The sequence below is a fragment of the Perca fluviatilis genome, chromosome 2, assembly GCF_010015445.1.
Source record: "Perca fluviatilis chromosome 2, GENO_Pfluv_1.0, whole genome shotgun sequence".
Taxonomy (NCBI): domain Eukaryota; kingdom Metazoa; phylum Chordata; class Actinopteri; order Perciformes; family Percidae; genus Perca; species Perca fluviatilis.
Genome location: NC_053113.1, coordinates 2,852,741 through 2,872,810, shown reverse-complemented (window position 1 = coordinate 2,872,810; position 20,070 = coordinate 2,852,741). Strand labels below are relative to the sequence as shown.

The following is a 20,070-nucleotide window of genomic DNA, read 5'->3' as shown; positions in this document are numbered from 1 at the left end:
AACAGGAACCTCTGAGCTACCAAGCTAAATGTCAAGTTTGGAATAACCGGCCTGCTTGGTTCTTTTGGGGAATGATTGTAAAGATTTACAAAGAATATGTTTAGGTCATTTCCTCTCTAACTGGGAGGTTTTGGGGACTGATTGGCTGTGGACGAAGTACGCACGGAGATAAAATGGTACGTTTAATCATGTATCCAGCTAATTTAAATATCTCACATTACTGTATTGTGTCAACAGTTCACTTCATTTAAAGGTGCTGTAGGTAGGATTGCGAAGATCCAGGACTTAGCCAAAAATTGTGTACATCGACAACTTCTCAGTCCCTCCCCCCCTTTCCTTTGGTGCATCTGAACAGGGAGCTGTGGATTTTTGCAAATCGCACTACAGGCTGTAGGTGGTGCCAGAAGAGCTGACCTGCTTCATGTAGTTCTACTGGAACATAGGGTCAGTTTCAGCAAATATGACAGAAAGTTACTTAGTTTTATAAGGCGTACCTACTGCATTGTAATAACAAGTTACTTCCTGAGACTATTCAGCAGAGCCACCGTCGCTGCGTCCAGAGCTTAGTACCGTCGAAGACCACAGTGATTGGTTAAAAGAAATGCAAACAACCCAGTGCGTTTTTTCCTCCTATCCAGGAGTGTATGCTCCTGTTGCCAGACCTTCCTCCGCATCGCTGTGGCCCTAGGTCTGGCAATGTGAGACTAGCAGAGACAGTGTAGGAGGACAGTGTCCCAACACATCCAACGTTCTGATCACTCTGAGGGAGATCACGGCCACCATCTGATGAGAGCAGAAAACAACAGAAATGATAAATGAGTGTTTCCAGAGACTCTGTTCATCAGCTGTCAGTCAGTGATGCAGCTCATCTTGTATAAAGACCAGTGTTAGGATAATTACATTATCAAAGAATAGACAGAAACCACTGAAGATCTCATGTTCATTTTTACTTGCGAACACAAGGAGCCACTTTCAGGACTCAACAAAGTACAGATAATGACTAGCCTAAGCCTCAAACAGTAGATTATTTATCAAAGAAATACAGTTATAATACAGAGTCAATGTCGTCAGTTGTTATCTTCAGTCAGAGAGGGCTGTGCCCTCAGGACATTTCGTGCTCTAGCCAAGGACATTCAATGGCTTCATGGTATCTTGTTAGAGTAATCAGTATAATATGGTATTCTCATGCAAACGGTTTTAATAATAGTAAGACAGTAGAAATGTAAATCACAATTTTTCTAACAACCAGCAGGGACTTCAGTCCTGTTCAGACCACAAGTGGAGCAGCTGTGGAGCGTAGCCTGCTTCCTTTCAGCTCTCATGTTGACTCTGCAGATTTCACTGAAGTACACGGTGGAAATAAACTGCTGAGAGTCCTGAATGCATCATTACTGCAGGAACAGAGATGTTCACTGCTCGCTTTAATGATGGATATACTGCTTTTGGGTTCAGAGCTGTTAAAAACCATCTGAATGTTGCATCTACTTTTAAAGGTTCAATATGTAATATATTCACTGTATTAAATCAAAAAGGACCACAATATGTCATCAGATATTAAGGAAACATGCTGAGCTGAAATAATTTCTTCATTCTACCTGACCGATCAAAAACCCTGCATCTTTCTAAACAGCTGCATGACCAGAGACGTGGTAAAACACAGGTAAATATTGGAGATGCATTTAAAAGATGGAGCCAGCTTAGAGCCCAAAAGGACGCTGAGTTGGTTAATTTCCTCCTGAACAGCATTGAGTTTTATGCTATCATGGCTATAAGTAGGGATGAGCATTTGTGTGCCCACATTAAATGATATAGAGTACTTGAGTTAGTTATTCACAAAAAAAATTTAACTGCAGGTGAAGTTCCCGACTGGTGCTGGCTAATGCAGACAGGAAGTACAGTACAAGCCAAAAGTTGGAACACACCTTCTCATTCAATGCGTTTTCTTTATTTTCATGACTATTTACATTGTAGATTCTCACTGAAGTCATCAAAACTATGAATGAACACATGTGGAATTATGTACTTAACAAAAAAGTGTGAAATAACTGAAAACATGTCTTATATTTTAAGATTCCTCAAAGTAGCCACCCTTTGCTTTTTTGATAGCGCTGCAAACCCTTGGTGTTCTCTCAATGAGCTTCATGAGGTAGTCACCTGAAATGGTTTTCACTTCACAGGTGTGCCTTGTCAGGGTTAGTTAGTGGAATTAATTTTTTCCCTTATTAATGGGGTTGGAACCATCAGTTGTGTTGTGCAGAAGTCAGGTTGATACACAGCTGACAGCTGACACGAAACTGGCTCACATGAGGACCGCCCCAGGAAAGGAAGACCAAGAGTCACCTCTGCTGCTGAGGATAAGTTCATCCGAGTCACCAGCCTCAGAAATCGCAAGTTAACAGCAGCTCAGATTAGAGACCAGATGAATGCCACACAGAGTTCTAGCAGCAGACACATCTCTAGAACAACTGTTAAGAGGAGACTGCGCGAATCAGGCCTTCATGGTCAAGTAGCTGGTAGGAAACCACTGCTAAGGAGAGGCAACAAGCAGAAGAGATTTCTTTGGGCCAAGAAACACAAGGAATGGACATTAGACCAGTGGAAATCTGTGCTTTGGTCTGATGAGTCCAAATTTGAGATCTTTGGTTCCAACCGCCGTGTCTTTGTGTGATGCAGAAAAGGTGAACGGATGGATTCTACATGCCTGGTTCCCACCGTGAAGCACGGAGGAGGAGGTGTCATGGTGTGGGGGTGCTTTGCTGGTGACACTGTTGAGGATTTATTCAAAATTGAAGGCATACTGAACCAGCATGGCTACCACAGCATCCTGCAGCGACATGCCATCCCATCTGGTTTGTGTTTAGTTGGACCATCATTTATTTTTCAACAGGACAATGACCCCAAACACACCTCCAGGCTGTGTAAGAGCTATTTGACCAAGAAGGAGAGTGATGGAGTGCTGCGCCAGATGACCTGGCCTCCACAGTCACTGGACCTGAACCCAATTGAGATGGTTTGGGGTGAGCTGGACCGCAGAGTGAAGGCAAAAGGGCCAACAAGCGCTAAGCATCTCTGGGAACACCTTCAAGACTGTTGGAAAACCATTTCAAGTGACTACCTCTTGAAGCTCATCAAGAGAATGCCAAGAGTGTGCAAAGCAGTAATCAGAGCAAAGGGTGGCTACTTTGAAGAAACTAGAATATAAGACACGTTTTCAGTTATTTCACACTTTTTTGTTAAGTACATAATTCCACATATGTTCATTCATAGTTTTGATGCCTTCAGTGAGAATCTACAATGTAAATAGTCATGAAAATAAAGGAAACGCATTGAATGAGGTGTGTCCAAACTTTTGGCCTGTGCTGTCCATGGTGTGTGTGTGTGTACACACACACACACACACACAGTACATACAGGATATACTGCATTTCTTTATATACAGCTCCCTCTCGGCTTGTACATCTGCTTATTAAGTAAACATATGCAATGAACGGCACAGTTCTGCTGTAGCTCGCTACTCGCTGGTAGCTTCAGCGGTTTAGAAACAATCACCATTTACATCGTTATAACAAAGCATTGCAACTTAGACTCATATCTGCAAACAGAAAGGAAACTTACTTTCCGATGAAGGAAAACAGGCTCTCACTCCTAAACTATGCAGTGCTATTTTAGCTCAGCTAAAATAACACTTTGCTTATAGTCCAAACTGCTCAGGAGCAGCTGAAAAAGTGATACAACTGCCGCCTACTACAGAGATTTTTTTAACAGGCTAACAGAGGTCATTAGGTGGGACTTAGCATACGTATTTAAACAATATAAACTGAGGTAGTACATGTAAGGATATGAGATCTTCACACTAACTGTGTTTAATTCAATACTGCTAAAACCAGCATGGACTGACTCCAACCCTCTACTTACTCCAGAGTTTTCAGTCTACAGTGTGGACTCTTCACAAGATCACACAGCAGTTTCACATCTGAATCCTGCAGGCCATTTCCTCTCAGGTCCAGCTCTCTCATATGGGAGGGGTTGCACTTTAGAGCTGAGGCCAGGGAAGCACAGCTGATCTTTGACAAACTGCAGCCCCACAATCTGAATAAAGAATAAATGAAGTAGATAAAAATCCATTTATAATCCAATCAGATGTGTTTAGATTTTAAAAGTGTACCACAACTGGGTGTATGAATATACACCCATTCATGTCAACACTGATTAATACAATGCTGCTTATCTCAGTCAGGTCTGTGATTAGAGGTTCAATACTATATTGTGTTCTGAAGTAATAATATCAATGAGCAGACATTATTTGTGAAAAAATTGAAATTAACAGAAATCAAAGAAATATTTCTATTCCAGAAAGTAAACATTATCAATTTAAAACCAACATTACTTCAGAGGATCTTTTGTATACAGATATGACCATTTACCAACAATTATAAACATGTATTTACTTTAACAACAGTGGACATTTTCTACAGTTTCTTTAACAAACAAGTCTTTATCTGACGGCAGACATCATGAACAAAAGAACATTTACAACTTTATGGATGTAAGTTATGTTTGTACATAAACTACGTTCAATTGTTAAACATATTAGATCTGCAGTAAGAAAGAGTCAGTAAACTGACCTCAGAGTCTCTAGTCTACATTGTGGACTCTCCAGAAAACCACACAGCAGCTTCACTCCTGAATCCAGCAGCTCATTGTGATTCAGGTCCAGCTCTTTCAGATGGGAGGGGTTAGATTTCAGCGCAGAGGCCAGAGAAGCACAGCTGATCTTTGACAAGCTGCACCAAGTCAATCTAAATAAAAAAATAATAATGTAGCTTTAGAAGACAATGTTTCTGCTTGAAATAATTCAATGTCTAACAATCTGTTCAGAGCTGAAGAAGGTTCACAATGTAGAAGTTTAGAAAACAGAAACTCCAAACACTTCAATGTGTACGGTAAGTCATGGCAAAATTCAAACTGAGATCTCATGATTATTTGTCTTTCCCCACTCACAACTTTTTTTTATTTTTTATATAAGGTCTTATGAGGTCCATCAGGAGGGGAGGGACTTCACCTCTATAAATCTTTAAGTTCCTGTAAAATAGAGTATTTTGAATGTTAATATAAAAAGTAATTCTTCCTGAAAAGTGATTGGACTTTTTGAAGTTCTTTTAATTATATATATATATATATATATATATATATATATATATATATATATATATATATATGTGTGTGTGTGTGTGTGTGTGTGTGTGTGTGTCCCTCTAATACGTCTCTCTCGTTTGAGTCCAGACTCAAAAAAGAATTGTTGTATTTTCTGCTCAGACAAACCCAGAAAACAAGTAAATTGAAGGGAATTTCAAAGCTTTCATTACAGATTTAAATTTCTAGATATAGATATAGACATAGATACTTGTAGATATACACTGTGCGTGACCACAATACATGAACTGACCTCAGAGACTCTAGTCTACAGTTTGGACTCTTCAGTCCAGCACACAGAGACTTCACTCCTGAATCCAGCAGATGGTAGTTTTTACTCAGGTCCAGCTCTCTCAGATGGGAGTGGTTGGACTTCAGAGCTGAGACTACAACTTCACAGTGAGTCTCAGAGAGCCAGTAGTCAGAAAGTCTGTGATGACAGATAATATAACATTTAAAATAATAAAAGCTGACAAAGCACACAAACATGAACACGAGCGGTTGTAGCTAAGCTGGTCGGCCATTGATCACATGGTTAATCACTGTGTGATGAGCTAGTGTCTGAGAAAATCAGGTTGACTGTGGCTGCAAATTCAATGAGGACCAAAGCACAAATGTGTACTGCTATTTCCTCCGACGATTTTGCCTTTAGTGTTTCTAAAATGGAAAAGAAACTGCATGTCATCCCCTCTCTCTCTCTCCCCCCTTTCCTTTCTATATGCACTATCTATTACAATGTAAAAAGGCCCTAAATCACTTTCTATCAGTGACCATTACCAAAGTGGCTTTGGAATATACCCGTAAAGAGAAACAGTTTCCTCACCGTTTATAAATCAAACTCATTTCTAATGTAGCAAAACATATGAAAATATGTTTGTTGTTGGGAATTGAACAATGTAAAGTTGCAACTTTTATTTAATGAGGAAAGAGAGAGGATGTTTTATTGGTATCCCCTCACATCAATGAATAATTGTAGATACTGTATAAACTGGGGAAATGGACAGAACAGTTAATGAAATAGTTCAGAAAATGCTCACAAAAAATCTAACATGTAACATGTAGAATTATTGTAAATAAAGTCGTTTTAATACTAATTTTAAAAACCTTTTATAGAGTAATTTTTATATTGTGTACGTGTATAAACGTGTAATGCTAATGGCATCAGCTTAGATTGATTTAAAATGTTATTTACATCTGGACTTACCGAGCCTTTCTGCAGTTTCTCACAGCTGGAATCAGTCTCAGTCGTCCCTGGTCTGATGAGTTATACTTCTTCAGGTCCAACTCATCCAAAACCTCCTCTGACATCTGCAGCATGTAGGCCAAAGCTGAGCAATGGAACACAGACAGTTCCTTCTCTGATCTGTCCTCTGACTTCAAGAACTCTTGGATCTCCTGATGAACTGAGTGGTCGTTCATCTCCGTCAGACAGTGGAAGATGTTGATGCTTCTGTCAGGAGAGATCTTGTATATGTTCATCTCTTTCAGGTTGTTGATGGCTCTCTGGAGGATTTCTGGACTGTTGTCTGCCTGACCCAGCAGGCCTCCTAAGAGTCTCTGGTTGAACTCCAGAGAGAGGCCATGAAGGAAGCGGACAAACAGGTCCAGGTGGCCATTTTTACTTTCAAGGGATTTTTCCATGGCTTTTTTCAGGAAGACATCAAGGGATTGGTAATGGTCATTGTCCCAGTCATCATCACCATCATCAGCCAAAGCCGTCTTCCCCAGGAAGTCCTCTAGTACCTCTGTGTTCTTGTTGGTGTAACAGTGAAACAGGTAGACTGCAGCCAAAAACTCCTGAATGCTCAGATGAACAAAGCAGTAGACTGTTTTCTGGAAGATCACACTCTCTCTTTTGAAGATCTCTGTACAAACTCCTGAGTACACCAAGCGTCTGTGACATCCAGACCACAGTGCTCCAGGTCTTCTTGGTAGAACATGATGTTTCCTTTCTCCAGCTGTTCAAACGCCAGCCTCCCCAGCTTCAGAATAACTTCACTGTCGGCCTCCGTCAGCTCCTTTGGACTTGTCTCATATCCCTCATCATACTTGTGCTTCTTTCTCTTTGTCTGAACCAGCAGGAAGTGTGAGTACATGTCAGTCAGGGTCTTGGGCAGCTCTCCACTCTGGTCTGTAGTCAACATGTGGTCCAGAACTGTAGCAGTGATCCAGCAGAAGACTGGGATCAGACACATGATGTGGAGGCTCCTGGATGTCTTGATGTGGGAGATGATTCTGCTGGACTGCTCTTCATCACTGATTCTCTTCCTGAAGTACTCCTCCTTCTGTTCGTCAGTGAAGCCTCGTACTTCAGTTACCCTGTCGACACACGCAGGAGGGATCTGATTGGCTGCTGCAGGTCGGGAAGTTATCCAGACGAGAGCCGAGGGAAGCAGCTTCCCCTGGATGAGGTTTGTCAGCACCACGTTGACTGATGACTTCTGTGTGACATCAGAAACAGCCTCATTGTTGATGAAATCCATTGAAAGTCTGCTTTCATCCAGGCCGTCAAAGATGAAGAGAACTTCAGAACCAGTGAGCTGCTCTGCTGTGACTTCCTGTAATGCTGGATGGAAAACATGGAGCAGCTCCAGGAGACTGTACTGCTCATCTTTGATCAAGTTCAGCTCCCTGAAGGAAAGCGGAATCACCAGACTGACATCTTGGTTTTCCAAACCCTCGGCCCAGTCCAGACAGAACTTCTGCACTGAGAAGGTTTTTCCAATTCCAGCAACACCGATGGTCAGAACGACTCTGATGTGTTTCTGTTGGTCAGGAAAGGCTTTAAAGATGTCGCTGCACTTGATTGGAGTGTCATGGAGGGTCTCCATCTTGGAAGCTGTCTCAAGCTGCCTCACCTCATGTTGGGTATTAACCTCTTCACTCTGTCCGTCTGTGATGTAGAGCGCAGTGTAGATCCTGTTGAGGAGGATTTCACTTCCTGTTTTATCAACTCCTTCAGTCACAAGTTTAAATGTCCTCTTCAGAATGATCTTATGTCCATGCCGAACACTAGAAATCACTAGAAAAAGGACAAAGGTAAGAGACAAAACAAGAAAAGAAATAAATATTTGTATTAACAATATGAAAATTATCAATACAAACAGTAAAGGTTATAAAGTAGTGGACGGGAGTGGACGATGCTGTCATCTATCTGCTGCAGCTAGCTAATTTGCACCTGGATGGCGGTGCACTGTGAGAATCACGTATTTTGATTTCCATCCAGCCACTGCTACTAGGTGAGAAGCTGCATCTGATAGGTGTCGGCGCATCCACAGTCTCCTGGATCACTGACTACCTGACAGGCAGACCACAGTTGGTCCGTCTGGACCGTGTTCTGTCTGATGTGGTGTTGAGTGGTACAGGGGCTCCACAGGGGACTGTGCTGTCTCCCTTTCTGTTCACCTTATACACCACAGTCTTCCAGTACAACTCAGAGTCATGTCACCTACAGAAGTTCTCTGATGACTCTGCAGTTGTTGGGTGTATAAGGGATGCACAGGAGGGGGAGTACAGAGCGCTGGTGGACAACTTTGCGGAGTGGTCTGGTAAGAATCACCTGCTGCTGAACGTGGATAAGACCAGAGAGATGGTGATTGACTTCAGGAGGAAGGGAACAGCTCCGCAGTCAGTTTGCATTCTGGGTGAAAAAGTGGACACGGTTGAGGAGTACAGATACCTGGGTGTCAACATCGACAACAGGCTGAACTGGAGACCAACAGCACTGCTGTTTACAAGAAGGGGATGAGCAGACTCTATTTCGTGAGGAAGTTGAGAACTTTCAACGTGTGCAGCAGAATGTTGGAGATGTTCTACCAGTCTGTTGTGGCCAGCGTTCTGTTCTCCTCCGACATCTGCTGGGGCAGCAGCAATCGGCAATTATTGGCTGCAAACAGGAGACATTTGAAGCTGTGGTGGAAACAAACTTTTATCTATCATGGATAACCCCGACCACTGTTGTGTCAAAAAATGTGATAAAATCTGGTTTATAATTAATTTAAGGGCACGTACATGATGTACGCCTTTGAGGTATAGACCCGGTGACACTTTGAGCCTGCCAGAGAGAAACCCCAGGTTCTCCTCCCCATAGTCACACCACTGCACAGCTACAGAGTCAGAGACTGGCACAGGGCCAACAGCCAGAGGCTTTGGCCCGGGAATTGTGAAGTCAGCTAAAAGAGAGCAGAGTCAGCAATATGACATCAACAGAGTACTTCCCTAAGAAGGAGGTCCTTAGACTCAAAAGTATCAAATTGGATTCTTAAGCAGCATGTCCTGAAAACGGTTATTGGAGGATTTCTTTTGGGGAAAGTCTCTTTTGGCAGATATAAGCCAACACTAGACAAATAAATCTTCAGTAAGCCCTCTGGAACATTCTCAGGTTTTTTGTGTGTTGAACTCTTTTCAAGCACATTAAACTCTTTTTTTTTTTTTACATTTGATATTGACTCTTGTGGATTTTTCTAAGACTTTTGGGGATTGTGTCATACTTTGAAGAGAAACAGGAAAAGTATTTGAAAAAGGGCAGTTGGCTTTTGGGTCCGAGCCATTAATCTGGCCTTGGCGTCGGATCTATAATTTACTACAACACCAACCTCTCCACCCCACACTGGTACAACAGCGGAACACTTTCTCCAAAGGCTCCGACAGCTACGGTGTCGCACTGACCCCTAAAAGAAGTCATTCCTGAGTGTTAGATAAGACTCGTACACATCACAATACTGCACTAAGTGCAACTTGCACAAACAGGTTTTACTTACATCTTTATAAATACTGTTTAAGTAGTTGTACATTTTTATTCCCAATTTGTATATAGGTTCACACTTTATTTTTTGAATTGTTGTTCTTGTATTCTATTCTATTTATTATTTATTGTATATTTTGTATGTGTGCTGTGTGTCTGATATTTTGTTGCTGTAGCACCGTAATTTCCCAATTTGGGATTAAAAAAATCAATCTAATATAATGTAATCTAGAACAAACATGCTGCAAACTGTAGTTTACAAGCTGGGGAAAGACATTTTTTGTTAGCAGATGTAGTGAAGTGAGAGGATCCTGTTAAGCATCTAGACTAACCAATGTTCATATCAGCAAGTACGTTCTGCAGCTGCTTGTTGTGATGAAACTAACCGGCTAATTAGCGCTCCACTGTGGCTTCAAAGCTACTTTTCCTCGGTGCACTGCTCAGATCAGCTGGACAGACTTACTTTGAACAGTGCTGGTCCGACCGGCTTCCTGCAGTCCAGCTCTGGTTTGGGATCCGGACGGGTGCATCTTCTCAGAAACATCACTCCTCTTCCTCTTTCTGTGAAGACATTTCTTTATCAATAAAATTATTTGTTGATTCTTCTTAAAAAAAAAAATAAAGATTTGTCTAAGACACACAGCATGTAACAGTGGTGTCTGAGGTTCAAGTCACTTTCTACTGTCAACTATCAAATCAAGGCATGAATAGGGTTGGGTATTGTTTGGATTTTTATAATTCCGATGCTGAAACTGTACTTTTAAGATGATTCCGATTCCTAAACCGATTCTTGAAGAACTGAAAAATGACATTAAAGGAAGGCTCTTTTATAGAGCTTTTTTCAAAATTGAAAATGATTTCAATTTAACAATATATTAACGTTTTAAAGTACTTAAATATATAATAAGTAAACCTAAGTCACACAACTACAATCATTTAACAATAAATAACAGTTACACTAACAAGTAACAACAAAATAAATGTTCAGTTGGTAACTAAACCAGCTTCAAACTTTAGCAGTTCTTTTGCAGAAAAATTACCATATTTGCCTTCCCTGGCAAGATATGCCACCTCTCCTGACTTATGGCATGTCCTGCTTTTACGTCCGTTTTGGTGAGCCCAGAGGGAAAATATGGCATTTTAAAAGTAGCCTACATTTATGGTAGCTAGCTAACGGTAGGCAACAGAGAACGTGTCATATGTTACGTCTGTTTCGGAGCGACACAGCAAAAATATTTCAGTCGTCACATTAAATGGAACCGAAATGAGGAACCGAAATTTGCGTTGTAATCCGGTCCGATTCCTACTGGTTGCGTAGGAACCGGTTCCATAGTGAATAGAACAGGGTTTCGGTACCCAACCCTAGGCATGAATGTAATGTAAAAAGAATAGTGATCCAAATGTACATTTAGCCCTTTTCTGTCCTTTTTATTAACTGCTGGCAACTTTTACATCAGTACTGCCCATGGATGTTTGTTCTTGACCTTCAGGAACAATATCTGGTGGAAAGTTCCACTTACTGATAATTCAAAGCTTTCAGCAACAAGCTCTGACTTATTAATAAGTGGAGCATTGAGCTTCCATTTGCTTTTTTAAATCATATTATATATAAGTAGTTAGTTAAAGAACAAACTCAAACACACATATTGACTGATGATTGAGACAAATATGGTAAAATGAAATACGACTTCAACGTTTGGGCCGGAAAATGCCTAATTTTTTTAAGCGTAAATTCTGAAATGGAGGCTCCCAGGTGTTTTGATGCAGAAATACAATCAGTAGTTTGTGGATATAAAACCCAGAACAGGATCCATCTTAATTTAAAACAGTACGTGCGCTAATAGTTCTGCATCATGAATAGAAATCTTTTAGCAGAACATTCTGTCTTCATCCTCAGTGCATCATCTTCATCAGGTCAGCTGACAGTAAAAACAGTCTCTTACTTTGTGTCCGAGGGTCCAGGTTCATTGCTGAAGAGTAGAGGAAGACCTTTGGACTCATCACTCTTCAGAGAAAGACAGCCAGATATTACAGACTCTGCTCTCCGTCTGTTGTTCTGAACTCTGCAAACACCAAGATGCTTTTATTTATAGCACTTGAATCCTTGATAAAGTTTAATACTTTATTGCCATGTCAGCACAGTTGATTGGAATTTGTCTTGGTGCCAATCAGGTTAAAAAAGGCACTACATACAAATGAACATACAGTACATAAAAGACAATCACATAGACAATCATTCGAACCAGTAAAAGCTGTAAAGACCTTGTGCAATTGCAACTGTCTTTTGCAGTCTATAACGTGCATTTGAATAAGGTTTTTTTTTAATACAGGTTTACTCTGCAAGGTGCCTGAGCATTAAGCAGCCTAATAGAGGCAGGGTAAGTACTGTTACAAAAGCGGGATGTTTTACCCCTGAGACTTTGAAGTCTCTTTCCAAAGGGCAGTAGTTGGAAGAGGGACCTGGCAGAGTGGGAGGGGTCATTTAGCACTTTCTGCGCTTTATGGCTGGTCTGCATGGTGTAGCACATCACAAATTCTTTTCATGCCATTTAGGAAGCTCTAAACACACAAACTGCTGCTACTGCCAATAATGAGGGATGTCCCGATTAGCTTTTTTGACCCCCCGATTCAATCCGATTTAAAAAAATATTGAATATCTGCCGATACTGGGTCCTGATCCGATACTTGTAGTTGCTCAGATAATAGAGCTGCACAGAGTTTTACGTTCCCTGCTAGACAACGAAAACTAAACCTAGTGAGGCTTCTTGCGCTTAATAGTCAATCTTTGATAAAAGTAAACTTAGTGACATGGAAAGTGTGGTTTCCTGGTAGAATCGTTGAAGAGGTGTGGAGAATTGGATTAATCTGCTTCTGTAAAAATGGGTGACTAAGATAGAAGGACTTTGTTACTTGATGCCAAGGGGCTGCAAGCTACATATGCTCTCTGGAAAGACACTGGTGAGTGGCTGCGCCGTGTTGGCTGGAAAGTGCAGGCAGAGCCCATCTACAGAGAGCCTGTTCACTCAATATTTAGCCCCATTGTACAGAATTTGGTTGCAGTTCCACCAGAGTTCCACTGGGGGTGATTGCGGTCCAGTGCAAAATGAATGGGAGTCTATGGAGCTAGACGGCTAAATGTGTCTCTTTCACCTGATTGTCATTGAGAAACCTCAGATTTGATTGTAGTGTTTGCAAGTTCAACATGGATTATAGGTCAAAAGTTGAATGAACGAGTACTTATGTACTTTTGATTTCTTACAGGTTGAGTCGTTCTTGCCCATAAGAGATCCCGCTTGATGGCATCTGAAGCGGAACCAGAATGTCAGAGCCTGTCTAAAACATTAGCAAATCAAACCTCTTTCTAGCACGTGTATTGACAGGGAGAGTCTAACCTGTCAGCTGTAATGTTGATGCCTCGAGAGAACAAAGGAAGCGACTCAGAGCTTGCCGTAAAGCGGTATCTGTGACTGTATATGTGTATGACGTCATTGACATTTTAAAAGGCTTTTTAGAACAAAAAAAGCCACTTTATAAAAAATCTAACACGCAGTGTGTATTTTCATTGCCTCCCCTTTTGAATGCAACATTCAAATTACTAGACAAAAAATTATATCCTGGATTTTTAGGGGTATAGCTCCATAGACCATTTATTCTGCACTGGCCCGTGAGCGCCCTCATATGGAACCAGAGTGGAACTGCAACCAGTTCAGAAGACGGAAGTTTCCTGAGAGTGGAAGTTCTCCCCTTATTAGACCTTCTCTGGTGCGGGCAACCAGGCAGTCTGGTTGTGCGTTTGTGGCGCAGGGCGTGTGTGATTAAAGGCAGCAATCACTACAAGCTAATGTACATGATCGGAGTAAGGTAAACGGGGTGAATGCCGATCCCCGATCAGTTAACTAAATCGGCTCCGATCCGATACTGTGATCGGGATCGGGACATCGTTACCAATAAATAGGAGGTTTAAAACTCTGTATTGTACCTCTGGAAAGCTGTAAGCTAGCTAGCTTTCCAGGGTGACTGACAGCTGTCACAGATACAAAAACAAAGATGGCACAAATGAATTCTCTTTGTCGAGAAAAAAGGTTGTTATAGTTTAGTAGGGCTGTACCAAATACAATTCCTTGAGCTTTAAAGCTTTGTTACTTATTAACAGCTAATATTCAAAGCCCATGATTGAAAATGTAATACCTGCCCATCGAACGAATATTGGAATATTCAGATCTAGCCCTTCATTTTTTGTGGAAATGTAATATACAAACACACAAAAACATGGCATTGGCAGAAGAAATTGAAAATGAGTCATATACAAAAGTTAATAGCAGTTGTCTTACTTTGTGTCCGAGGGTCCAGGTTCATTACTGAAGAGTAGAGGAAGACCTTTGGACTCATCACTCTTCAGAGAAAGACAGCCAGATACTACAGACTCTGCTCTCCGTCTGTTGTTCTGAACTCTGCAAACACCAAGATGCTTTTATTTATAGCACTTAAATCCTTGATAAATACTTTATTGCCATGTCAACACAGTTGATTGGAATTTGTCTTGGTGCCAATCAGGTTAAAAAAGGCAATACATACACAGGAACATACAGTACATAAAAGACAATCACATAGACAATCATTCAAATCAGTAAAAAAGCTGTAAAGACCTTGTGCTATTGCAACTTCCCAAAAAGTGTCTTTGGCAGTCTATAAAGTGCATTTCAATAAGGTGCATTCAGTCCAGGTTTACTCTGCAAAGTGCCTGAGCATTAAGGAGCCTAATAGTGGCAGGGTAAGTACTGTTACTGAGCATTAAGGAGCCTAATAGTGGCAGGGTAAGTACTGTTACTAAGCATTAAGGAGCCTAACAGTGGCAGGTAAACGTACAGCATAAGATATGGTAAGAATAAACTAATAGTGCAAGTAACAGAGAAATAAGGGCAGGGATATGTTACTGATAAGGACTAAGGCGGGTAATACTGTTACTAAAAGAGCCTAAAGTGGCAGGGTATTGTACTAGATAAGGCCTAATAGGACAGGGTAAGTACTGTTACTAAGCATTAAGGAGCTAACAGTGGCAGGGTAAGTACTGTTACTAAGCATTAAGGAGTAACAGTGGCAGGGGTAAGTACTGTACTGAGATTAAGAGCCTAACAGTGGCAGGGTAAGTACTGTTACTGAGCATTAAGGAGCCTAACAATGGCAGGGTAAGTACTGTTACTGAGCATTAAGGAGCCTAACAGTGGCAGGGTAAGTACTGTTACTGAGCATTAAGGAGCCTAATAGAGACAGGGTAAGTACTGTTACTAAGCATTAAGGAGCCTAACAGTGGCAGGGTAAGTACTGTTACTGAGCATTAAGGAGCCTAACAGTGGCAGGGTAAGTACTGTTACTAAGCATTAAGGAGCCTAATAGTGACAGGGTAAGTACTGTTACTAAGCATTAAGGAGCCTAACAGTGGCAGGGTAAGTACTGTTACTGAGCATTAAGGAGCCTAACAGTGGCAGGGTAAGTACTGTTACTGAGTATTAAGGAGCCTAATAGTGACAGGGTAAGTACTGTTACTGAGTATTAAGGAGCCTAATAGTGACAATCAATCAATCAATCAATCAATTTATTTATATATAGCACGCTTAAAAACAACCATGGTTGACCAAGGTGCTTCACAGGTTAAAACAACAACAACAAATTACTGCTCATACATTTTATACAACAATAAAACGTGTAATATACAGTATACGAGGTATAGTGAAATTAAAATAAAATTAAAATTACCAGGAAATAACAAACCTAACTCGAAGGAAAAGCCAAAGAAAAGTAATGAGTTTTTAACAATGATTTAAAGCAGGGGTAAGTACTGTTACTGAGCATTATGGAGCCTAACAGTGGCAGGGTAAGTACTGTTACTGAGCATTAAGGAGCCTAATAGTGGCAGGGTAAGTACTGTTACTGAGCATTAAGGAGCCTAATAGTGGCAGGGTAAGTACTGTTACTGAGCATTAAGGAGCCTAATAGTGGCAGGGTAAGTACTGTTACTGAGCATTAAGGAGCCTAACAGTGGCAGGGTAAGTACTGTTACTGAGCATTAAGGAGCCTAATAGTGGCAGGGTAAGTACTGTTACTGAGCATTAAGGAGCCTAATAGTGGCAGGGTAAGTACTGTTACTGAGCATTAAGGAGCCTAATAGTGGCAGGGTAAGTACTGTTACTGAGCATTAAGGAGCCTAACAGTGGCAGGGTAAGTACTGTTACTGAGTATTAAGGAGCCTAATAGTGACAGGGTAAGTACTGTTACTGAGTTAAGGGTAATGTGACGGGTAAGTACTGTTACTGGCATTAAGGAGCCTAACAGTGGCAGGGTAAGTACTGTTACTGAGCATTAAGGAGCCTAACAGTGGCAGGGTAGTACTGTTACTGAGCATTAAGGAGCCTAATAGTGGCAGGTGAAGTACTGTTACTGAGCATTAAGGAGCCTAATAGTGGCAGGGGTAGTACTGTTACTGGGCATTAAGGAGCCTAATGAGACAGGGTAAGTGCTGTTACTGAGCATTAAGGAGCCTAATAGAGACAGGGGTAAGTACTGTTACTGGTATTAAGGAGGAGCCTAACAGTGGTGGGGTAAGTACTGTTACTGAGCATTAAGGCCTAACAATGGCAGGGTAAGTACTGTTACTGAGCATAGGGAGCCTAATAGTGGCAGGGTAAGTACTGTTACTGAGCATTAAGGAGTAATAGTGGCAGGGTGAAGTACTGTTACTGAGCATTAAGGAGCCTAATAGACAGGGGAAGTACTGTTACTGAGCATTAAAGGAGCCTAATAGTGGCAGGGTAAGTACTGTTACTGAGTATAAGGAGCCTAATAGGGGCAGGGTAAGTACTGTTACTGAGCATTAAGGAGCCTAATAGAGACAGGGGAAGTACTGTTACTGAGCATTAAGGAGCCTAACAGTGGCAGGGGTAAGTACTGTTACTGAGTATAAGGAGCCTAATAGTGACAGGGTAAGTACTGTTACTGAGTATTAAGGAGCCTAATAGTGACAATCAATCAATCAATCAATCAATTTATTTATATATAGCACTTAAAACAACCATGGTTGACCAAGGTGCTTCACAGGTTAAAACAACAACAACAAATTACTGCTCATACATTTTATACAACAATAAAACGTGTAATATACAGTATACGGTATAGTGAAATTAAAATAAAATTAAAATTACCAGGAAATAACAACCTAACTCGGAAGGAAAAGCAAAGAAAAGTAATGAGTTTTTAACAATGATTTAAAGAATAAGTATTACTGAGTATTATGACCTAACAGTGGCAGGTAAGACTGTTACTGAGCATTAAGGAGCCTAACAGTGGTAGGGTAAGTACTGTTACTGAGCATTAAGGAGCCTAACAGTGGCAGGGTAAGTACTGTTACTGAGCATTAAGGAGCCTAACAGTGGCAGGGTAAGTACTGTTACTGAGCATTAAGGAGTCTAACAGTGGCAGGGTAAGTACTGTTACTGAGCATTAAGGAGCCTAATAGTGGCAGGGTAAGTACTGTTACTGAGCATTAAGGAGCCTAATAGTGGCAGGGTAAGTACTGTTACTGAGCATTAAGGAGCCTAATAGAGACAGGGTAAGTACTGTTACTGAGTATTAAGGAGCCTAACAGTGGCAGGGTAAGTACTGTTACTGAGCATTAAGGAGCCTAATAGTGGCAGGGTAAGTACTGTTACTGAGCATTAAGGAGCCTAATAGAGCAGGGAAGTACTGTTACTGAGTATTAAGGAGCCTAATAGGACAGGGGGTAATTGTTACTGAGCATTAAGGAGCCTAATAGAGACAGGGTAAGTACTGTTACTGAGCATTAAGGAGCCTAACAGTGGCAGGGTAAGTACTGTTACTGAGTATTAAGGAGCCTAATAGTGACAGGGTAAGTACTGTTACTGAGTATTAAGGAGCCTAATAGTGACAATCAATCAATCAATCAATCAATTTATTTATATATAGCTATTAAAACAAACCATGGTTGACCAAGGTGCTTCACAGGTTAAAACAACAACAACAAATACTCTCTCATACATTTTATACAACAATAAAGCGTGTAATATACAGTATACGAGGTATAGTGAAATTAAAATAAAATTAAAATTACCAGGAAATAACAAACCTAACTCGAAGGAAAAGCCAAAGAAAAGTAATGAGTTTTTAACAATGATTTAAAGCAGGGTAAGTACTGTTACTGAGCATTAAGGAGCCTAACAGTGGCAGGGTAAGTACTGTTACTGAGCATTAAGGAGCCTAACAGTGGCAGGGTAAGTACTGTTACTGAGCATTAAGGAGTCTAACAGTGGCAGGGTAAGTACTGTTACTGAGTATTAAGGAGCCTAACAGTGACAGGGTAAGTACTGTTACTGAGCATTAAGGAGCCTAACAGTGGTAGGGTAAGTACTGTTACTGAGCATTATGGAGCCTAACAGTGGCAGGGTAAGTACTGTTACTGAGCATTAAGGAGCCTAACAGTGGCAGGGTAAGTACTGTTACTGAGCATTAAGGAGTCTAACAATGGGGTGGGTAGTATTGCTGAGCATGCCTAATAGTGGCAGGGTAAGTACTTATACTGAGCATTAAGGAGCCTAATAGAGACAGGGGGAAGTACTGTTACTGAGCATTAAGGAGCCTAATAGAGACAGGGTAAGTACTATTGTTATATTATACAGTGGAGGGTAAGTACTGTTACTGAGCATTAAGGAGCCTAACAAAGGGCAGGGTAAGTACTGTTACTGAGCATTAAGGAGCCTAATAGTGGCAGGGTAAGTACTGTTACTGAGTATTAAGGAGCCTAACAGTGGCAGGGTAAGTACTGTTACAAAATTACAGAATTTTGAACTCTTTCCAGAGGGCAGTTGTTTGAAGAGGGACCTGGCATTTCCGATAATTTTGGATGCGGTGTGCACCACCTTCTCCAACTGCTTCCTCTCTGAAGAGGTGGAGTTACCATACCAGACAACGATGAAGAAGACTAGCACATCACAAATTCTCTTTTCATGCCATTTAGGAAGCTCTAAACCCACAACACAAGTTATTAGCAGTTGCCTTACTTTGTGTCTGAGGGTCCAGGATCATTGCTGAAGAGTAGAGGAAGACCTTTGGACTGATCACTCTTCAGAGACAGACAGCCAGATACTACAGACTCTGCTCCGTCCTCTTCCTCCAAATCACTCATCTTCAGATCTGAAGTCAGTCTGAGAGGTAAAACAGTTACAATGACTGTGAACTCACAACATTTAAACAAAACAAGTTTGTTCAAGAGTCACAGTGAACAAGGAACACACACGCACGCTGTTTTTGGCTGTTTGTTTTTTTGCTGCATTTCACATTCATTCAGCTCGGTGCTGCACCTAAGACTTATAATGGCGGGAAAACCCTGCATTCTAACATTTCTTTCCTCCACAGTCCACAGGGGGAAAACTCAAAAGACTCAAAGACTCTAAAAAATAAAGTAAAATAATAAAATGATGGATTAACACTCACCCTGCCTCAGCCTTCTGTTTCCCTCCTTCTGCTTGGTCGCCAAAATGGAGTCTGAACCGACTGAACACACAGAGTTCCTTTTTCATGTCATGTTCGCAAATCTCCACCCCTCTCCATTTACAGGAAATCAGGCAGCATGTGTGTGTTTGTGTGTCTTTGCCTGTGTGTGCGTGTGTGTGTGTGTGCATGTGTGTCTTTGCCTGTGTGTGTGTGTGCATGTGTGTCTTTGCCTGTGTGTGCGTGTTTTTGCCTGTGTGTGTGTGTGTGTGTGTGTGTGTGTGTGTGTGTGTGTGTGTGTGTGTGTGTGTGTGGTGTGTGTGTGTGTATTATTGCGTTTTCTTTGAATTTTTGAGAAAGGAGATGCTCGGTCCAATGAAGATATAACCAAAAGATTTAATAAGAAAATGACATGACAAAAACAAGTTTTAACGCTGCAACAGAATGAAAAGATGCTTCTCCCTTGTGGATTCAAATTTTACAGTCCTAAACATTTCTCAGTTTCACAAATATATTCTCTTGAAGTTGTGGGCGGTTCCTTGGATGAAAACTTTTTCCATTGGTCCATCGCCGCCCAAAAGAAGGCGTTATTTCCAAATCTATGTGTTTCAAGGTTACTTCCGGTCACAAACAAG

General features: G+C 41.1%; 1 protein-coding gene across 1 annotated transcript; it reads right to left on the bottom strand.

Annotated features, from left to right (window-relative positions):
• Window positions 1-408: 408 nt before the first annotated feature.
• LOC120570832 (NACHT, LRR and PYD domains-containing protein 12-like) lies at window positions 409-19,593 on the bottom strand. Its single transcript, XM_039819406.1, is given in 11 exon segments — window positions 409-783; window positions 3,916-4,089; window positions 4,626-4,799; window positions 5,447-5,623; window positions 6,398-7,082; window positions 7,085-8,215; window positions 10,401-10,498; window positions 11,881-12,000; window positions 14,269-14,388; window positions 19,006-19,149; window positions 19,439-19,593. Coding segments are annotated over 11 exon segments (2,922 nt in total). The 5' UTR covers window positions 19,525-19,593; the 3' UTR covers window positions 409-770.
• Window positions 19,594-20,070: the final 477 nt, after the last annotated feature.